Source organism: Cannabis sativa, chromosome 6 (genome assembly GCF_029168945.1).
Source record: "Cannabis sativa cultivar Pink pepper isolate KNU-18-1 chromosome 6, ASM2916894v1, whole genome shotgun sequence".
In the NCBI taxonomy this organism is placed as follows: domain Eukaryota; kingdom Viridiplantae; phylum Streptophyta; class Magnoliopsida; order Rosales; family Cannabaceae; genus Cannabis; species Cannabis sativa.
The window spans coordinates 59,853,745-59,861,501 of NC_083606.1; the positions used below are offsets into that span (position 1 = coordinate 59,853,745).

At 33.7% G+C, this 7,757-nt stretch overlaps 1 protein-coding gene across 1 annotated transcript; it reads left to right on the forward strand.

The window, feature by feature from the left end:
• The first annotated feature begins 345 nt into the window (after positions 1-345).
• LOC115725782 (uncharacterized) lies at positions 346-6,047 on the forward strand. The gene is made up of 7 exons (XM_030655391.2): positions 346-580; positions 1,832-1,931; positions 2,035-2,155; positions 2,255-2,376; positions 2,732-2,853; positions 2,945-3,104; positions 5,716-6,047. The coding sequence occupies exons 1-7, from the start codon at positions 361-363 to the stop codon at positions 5,822-5,824; spliced, it is 954 nt and encodes a 317-aa protein (XP_030511251.2). The 5' UTR covers positions 346-360; the 3' UTR covers positions 5,825-6,047.
• Positions 6,048-7,757: the final 1,710 nt, after the last annotated feature.

The following is a 7,757-nucleotide window of genomic DNA, read 5'->3' on the forward strand; positions in this document are numbered from 1 at the left end:
AATAAAGATTATTACCATTCAAAAAAAAAAAAAAAATTAAATAAATATAATAAAAAAATATTTTTATTTTAATTTTTCAAAATAATATATATAAGATTCCTGTACTCAATCAAACAGTGTAATTTAATTAACAGTAATATAATTACATATTACCCTACACAGCCAAACACAATTTACACATTTTTTAATAATCATATTCTCCTTCGTAATACTCCTTATAATCAAATTATTTTTAACACCCATAAACGCCCCCTAAGTGATTTTGTAATTTGTGTAACGGGTAAACGTGCTTCAAACTAGCCGGAATAAATAAGACACACGTGAGTGGCACGTGTTGCGTTGGCCGACTGGTCGCTGCAAATGCAGTGGGGGAGACTCCGCGGTCTTATTTTCGAAGTAAATCAAAGAGAGAGAGAGAGAGAGAGAGAGAGAGAGAGAGAGAGAGAGAGAGCGATGAGGAGAAGAAGCATATGGGCATGGGTAGTTGCCATCGTCTGCTTCGTAGTCCTAATGATCGTCACTCCTGCCATACCTCAGTCTCAAGAATACCATGATTTTGCCGATCAACGCCGATTCTTTGGTTATTTTCCTCTCTCTCTTTTCCCCCTTTCCTTTATATTTTTATATGTGTATGTATCTGCCAAGCATGTCTATTTTAATAAATATGTCTTTTTTTTTTTTGTTCTTATTATCACAAATATTTGGGTTGATTGGTTTAAGTCTGCATTTTGTTGCTTCGATTGTTTATCCTTATTTAATTTGTATTTAATTATTGTTTTTGAGAAGTGGCAGTTTGGTTTAACTTCAATTTCAATTGGGTATGAATGAGTTTCTTTTCGTTTTGGATGTAGATGATCAACATTCATTTTTATTTTTATTGAATGTTAGAGAAAAGAAATACACAATTATGGGAAATCGAGTGTTTGTTGTGTGGAAATTGTTGGTAGTGCATGAAAATTGAAGTGAACTGGCTACATGTGTGTTCTTAAGCAGTTTTGATCTTTAGTTTCTCTGTAATTATTAGAAGCTTTAGGATTTTCCCTTGAGTTTAGTTAGAAGGGATCTACGTCAGTGATTTAATTTTTAATGTAGGTGTAAGTAAGGTGTTGAATTGGCATCTTAGTGGGATTCTATGATTTAATTCTTATTTTCAGTGCTGACCTTCCTACGGATGTGTTTTAAAGGGGTAAATTATATATCCTTCTCTCTTTCTCAACACAAAATGTGTAGGAACATGTTGACTATATTTAACTATCCCTATCTATTTCTCCACAGTGAATTTTTGGGTTTTTGGTGTAGATCCCTTGTGGTAGATAATTTGGGTGGGTTATTTTCATAAAGGGTAGGCTGCGGGAGGACCAGACAGGGGTGGGATAGACTAGAGAGTGGCTCTTGCATGGTGAGCTTCTCGGGATTTTCAGTTGTAATATTTCATGTGTTCACTCTTGCCCCTGAATCTATAAGCAGACTTTCAAGTGTTATTGTAGACTCTTTGCTATATCATCCTCTTGATATATATATGTAACATGCATATTACACCCAAAATTCACTTGGCTTGGTTCTTCATAAGACAAGCATGTTGTTGTGAAGATTTTTCTTTCAAGTTCTTTACAGTTCGTCAATTTCTTACTTACATTTAAATTTTCTGACCTAACTTGGTTGCTGAGTTTTCACCTTCAACACTATCGTGGTTGTTTCAAATTTTACTTATGTCTTTGTCGTGCTATTTCTTAGGCTTTATTATCATTCATAGTTTTCCTTATCTACACTCCCTTCTCCTCTCTCCCTCTCTTTTCCTGTAGTTTGATTGAGTACTTTATTTCATTTGCAGGAGTTCCAAATGCACTTAATGTGATTTCAAATTTCCCGTTCCTTGTTATTGGTCTCATCGGGCTGGTGCTTTGCTATTACCGGAATTATTTTAAGCTTAGGTAGTGCATTTTTTACTTTGTTTAACTGAAAGATATCTATCATCCCTTTTACTTTTAGATTTTGTTGTTTGACAAATGATAATGGTTCAATGCCAATAACTAGCTTGGAAGGCGAGCTTTTGGGCTGGACATTTTTTTATGTTGGTGTTGCTGCTGTTGCTTTTGGATCTTCATACTACCATCTAGAACCGAATGATGCTCGTCTTGTGTGGGATCGCCTGCCGGTGAATTTCCTCTCTCTTAAAGACACTTTATTATAATTTATAATTCACACTTCTTAGTTAATGTTGTTTTTGACATAAAGTTCTTCTTGGAAAGCATAGATGACTGTCGCGTTCACTTCGATCATATCAATCTTTATCATTGAAAGGATTGATGAGCGAAAAGGAACAGTATCCATCATACCGCTACTTTTGGCTGGTCTATTTAGTATATTGTACTGGAGGCAAGCACTTCACTTTTCTAGTGTGAATTATTTGAACTTATGGTCTAATATACTTTATTGGAAAATTAATTTGTCAGTGAAGTACTGGGAGAACTGTTTAGTTAGGTAAAATTTGCAGTATGAAGAGCTATGTGAATGATGGTTTGAGTATGGAATCATATTTATTTTCAGCAGACATACTTAAAGCTAGAATTGTGGTTGTATCGCAACTTGCTAACTTGCAATGCCAGCATGTTTTTCTCCTCACTTCTGTCCATGAAACAGCTAGTGCAAATCTAAACTATATACATAGAATTTAGAAACTTACCAATTCCATGTTCTAGTCTGAAATGATTGTTTTGTGTATTGTTTGAAGGTTTTTTGATGACCTTCGACCGTATGCTCTAGTCCAGTTTGTTCCTTGTATTGCCATTCCTTTGATGGCTATTTTGTTGCCACCAATGTACACACACTCAACGTACTGGCTTTGGGCAGCAGGTACATGTTTACCATATATGTATAGCTCCTTTGTTTCATTCTGAACTCTTTTACAACTTTGTTGGTCACATTCTTTTTCCCGTGATTGCAGGATTTTATCTTTTGGCAAAGGTGGAAGAAGCTTGTGATAAGGTCATTTATGATTGGACATATCACATTGTTAGTGGGCATACACTTAAGCATTTATGTGCTGCGATGGTTCCTGTTTTCCTGACACTCATGCTTGCAAAGAGGACTATTGAAACAGACAGGTAAATTTATTGGCCTAATGTGATGCTGCCTTGTTGACCATAATTCTTTCGCTGTTCGATTTGACATTCTTCACCTTAATGCTTTCTTTTTTGTTCTCTATGTTCCATCCTGTCACATAACTTTTATTCTCTTTTTCAAAATAAATAAATAAATAAATAAATAATAATTCTAATATTATCAGTTCCTTTTTCTTAAAAAATTAAAAAGAAATGTCGTTTCAGTGTCTCATCTTGATATGGTTTATTTACCTTCCTTTTCATTTAGGGTGCGTTTGGAAGCAACTGTACACTCTATTTTAAAATACAATGTGTGTTTGGATGTCAAGTAGTAATTGCATATGAATTCTTATTTTCATGTTTGGCAAATGAGTTAGTAATTACACAGTTTAATAATATTAATTATCAGTAATGTTGTTTAATTACACAGTGTAACTACACTCAATTCTCTTGGGGGTCGTAAGAATTGGAGAGTGTAATTGAGATCCCTCAATTACCTCCAATTACATGGTTATTGTGTAATTTTTTGGTTGAACAAACACGCTAAACTTCGTAATTACTCCAAATTACATTCAATTCCAATTATATTGCGGCTTTCCAATTGCGCCCTTAGTTTTCCCACTATGTTTGTCTAAGAATTAAGACTATGCCCTCCTATACACTCTTTAACAAACCTTGTGTCTCTATAAAGACATGAGGTTGCCTCCACAATAGGTATATGGTGTTGCCTCCTCCGGCTTCATAGTTCGGCAGTGCTGCCATGCTATCTTTATGGACTGGGTTACGAAAGATTGATAAGACCCTAGAGTTGGTAGCCTTTTTGCTTTATGCATTGGAGGTTTTAGGCCTTGTTTGTTTTTTGGTTCAGCTTTTATGTTTGCTTTTTTGTTACCAAGGTTTTCCACCGCCATATGATAGGCTCCCTAATTTTGATAGAATATAGGCATTAGAGGGGTATATGTGTATTTGTAGTGGTTTAGTGGATGAATATGTATGGTTTGTTGGGCTTAGTTGGTTGGGGTGGTGTTAGTGTTGAGTGGTATTTTATAGGAGCTTTGCTCTAGGGAAAATTTTGATCTTTTGAATGGCTCATTGCTCTATATGTTCTTATTTTTTTTTCATTAAATAACAATTCCCAGTTTCTTCCACTCAAAAACACCATCAATTCTACGATTTTCTCATGAACCTTTAGCCTAGTAAATAGTTACTAGGTTTAGAAATTTTATTCTAACCCTAGCAATTCGTTTCTAAACAACAAACCCTTATGAGTGCAGTCTCAAGGGTTAGGATCAAGGGTACGGGCGCGCCCATGATAATTGCGTCGTTGTGCCTGGATTGTGAGGGCTCTAAGACACATAGATAGTTCTATGTGCTCATTAGTGCCTGACCTTGAGATGTGGATCATCCAAGGCACATTAGCATGGCGTACTTCTCCCTTTCGAACTTGGGTTTGAAATCAAACTTTTCCTAAGGAGGATAGATGGGACAATTCAGGTCAAACCTGTCAACTCACCCGAACTAGTCAAATACCAGCAGTAATAGTTTTTTTAGAAAAAAAAAAAACAATACAAGGAGTTGTATTAAAGATTGATGAAATAATGCAAGCAAAAGTGGATCAGAACACTTAGAACGAGCTACTGAGAAATGTTGATATTACAAAAACAAAAAGTACTACCATTCTTTGATTATATCAGTGAAAGGATCCCCTTTACACTTTTTTTCGTTAAGAAACCTAAAAGCTACTCAATGCCGAATCTTGTCCATCTCAAAGATTTATTTCTTTCATCCATAGAGCCCACCAGGTCACTATAACTCCTGTCTTCCAAAGCAACTGTTGAGATTTACCATAATATCATATGTTAAACTCCTGTCCTCCAAAGCATCTGTTGAGATTTACCATAATATCATTTGTTAAAAGCTTAATACATTGTCGAGGAGTACATCATTTTATGGTGTTGGGGGGGGGGGGGGGGTGTCAACGTATGGAAAGGTCTATGTTTGTAATAGTTCATGGACACTGAGACGTCCCAAGTACAGAAGCCAGATGAACACTTTTAACTTTGAAAGGTAGAGGACCCTCCACAACATTTTTGTTCGATCGACACATTGGAATCAATCACAAGATAAATTTTCTGAGCTATTACACAACCAAGCCTTTCTGTCTTCCATGTAATTTAGTAAATGAAAACAGAGGCCTTTTATCATTCAGGTTTATTTCAAAGTAAAAGTTTCAATTTGAACACAAAACACCCTTCTGTCTCTGCAAAATCTAAGATGCAATCTTTTCTTTTTTGAGGATAAGCTTGGACCGGGAAATATGATTAAAGATTAGCCAAGTCCATCCAAGCGTCTTTCTAAAATGTAATATTATTTTAAGTTCCTACACTCAACCTCACCAGTTGTAGGACATTGTTATAAAGCGAAGCAACACTACTGTTCCATGGGCTTTTAATAAATTTTGGGATTGTTGCTCAGTTTCTATTTATTGATTGCAATTTATAAATTGGTTTGAATAATTGTATGTACTAGGAAAGGCATTTAAATTCTGTGTTTCTTTATTCTGGGGTTTTAATTCTGTCTGAAATGCATAAGCTTTGATCTATGTGTGATTCAGGAAAAGCTTGCTGAAGACATGGAAGGTTTCTTGGACGAAAGTTAAAGTCAATGGGAACGATCAAGAGGTATCTTACAGTGCTGTATCAGTTGTGGAATCACCTGCATAGTACATCTTGTCCACTCTTAATGGATGACTCTTTTACTAGAAACTATTCACTTTGTTTTTGTATATATTATACACAGAAAGGGAAAAGAAAAGAAACACACAAAGAAAGCAATATTCGTTGGTGAACCACTAGTATTACTCTTGTTGTTGATCTGTAACATATTGTTAAAAACATGTATAACTTGTAGACAAACTGGTATGCAATCTAAGATTTATTTGAATTAGACGGTTAATGAAATGATTTAAAATTCAGGTGAGGATATTTTGTGGGTCTTTGATTGAGAGATGAACGGTATGATTTGGGTCTTTTAATCATGTAGGGTAGAATTGTTATAATCTTTCTATCCTCACAGTAGCATATCCATAATATGTGCGAAATGTCGAGCGAAAAAGAGTGATTTATTCGAAATTACATGATTTCCCATATCATCTCTGGGAGTGTAAGTGGATCGGGTTCATAAGCGGACCTAGGGGTAAGGTGTGTTGAGGGTGGGCTTAGCTCTCCTCGAGATTTAAAAATATATGTTAGTACAGTGTTAATATATCGCTAAAAATAAATATTGGTTTTATATTGCTTACAAACTTAAAATTTTAAATATTTATGTCGCTATTTACCCAATATATTAATATATAATTGTTGCATTCATATATATGTAGATATATATAGTAGTTAAATAGACCAAATTTATTAAGATGCTTTCATGTTTTGAATTCTCTTGTCTCTTTTTTTCTATATGTATTTATATTTTATTTATTAAGAAAAATGTAGCGGCATAATTACTTAAAATTTAAGATTTGTGACTATAAACTTAATATTAATTTTTGCGGCATAAATATTTAATATTTGTAAAACTATAATTTTTTTTTTAATTTTTTCAGTACAGACTCTGTGAATATATCGCTGAAAATAAATATTGGCTTTATGCCACTTACAAACTTAAAACTTTAGGTACTTATAGGGAAACTTACAAAAGTACTGGAATTTGGGTTAACTTTTACAAAAATACTGTCACCTGAATTTTTTTTCGAAAATACTGTGTTTTTATAAAACACCAGTAAAACACAAAGCAGTATAACTCAAAACAACAGTAGAACACTAGTAAAACACTAGTAGAACACCAATAAAAACTTAACACAGTATACTGCAGTATGAAACTTATAAAAAAACACAGTAAAAAAGTAAAAAATACCGCCTGGCAGTATTTTTGTAAAAAAATAGCAAAAGTTAGTATACCATGTAAATTTCCCTACTTATACCACTATTTACCCAATATATTAATATAAAATTGTTGCTTTCATTTATATAGTAGTTAAATAGAACAAATTTATTAAGATGCTTTCATGTTTTGAATCCCTTTGTCCCTTTTTTTTATGTGTGTCTAAATTTTATTTATTAAGAAAAATCAAAGAAGTATAAAGTTCAAAATAGATATGATGACCACTAGAATAGGAGGATATCATTCTACTTAAATTTAATTTGTAAATTATTATTTTGGATTATATTAAATGTATAACTAAGTCCACCCTAAAGTTAAATCTTAGGTCCGCCATTGATCAGGTTGGATGATCCAACTTGATCCAAACTAGATGATGATATGTCTTGCCCTACCCTACTAGACAAGTTTTTAAGATCGGATCTGATCTAACTCAGTTTATTTATATCAATTCTGATTTGACACTATTGGAGACTTTTGCTTTCAATCTCTCTCTCTCTCTCTCTCTCTCTCTCTCTCTCTCTCTCTCTCTCTCTCTCTCTCTCTCTCTCTCTCTCTCTCTCTCTCTCTCTCTCTCTCTCTTATGTCTTTGATGATAAAGGATATTATCATTTATATCTTCAATCCATATATATATTTATATATAATTTCTTTGTTGAATTCTTGATTTTAATTTTTGTTAGGTTTTTATTTATTTCATTATTTGAGTTGAGAGAATAA

Coding starts and splice junctions, on each gene's coding strand:
- LOC115725782 (XM_030655391.2), top strand. CDS start 361: ATGCAGTGGGGGAGACTCCGCGGTCTTATTTTCGAAGTAAATCAAAGA. Junction 2,156..2,254: donor TTGTGTGGGATCGCCTGCCG/GTGAATTTCCTC, acceptor TGGAAAGCATAG/ATGACTGTCGCGTTCACTTC. Junction 3,105..5,715: donor AGGACTATTGAAACAGACAG/GTAAATTTATTG, acceptor TGTGTGATTCAG/GAAAAGCTTGCTGAAGACAT.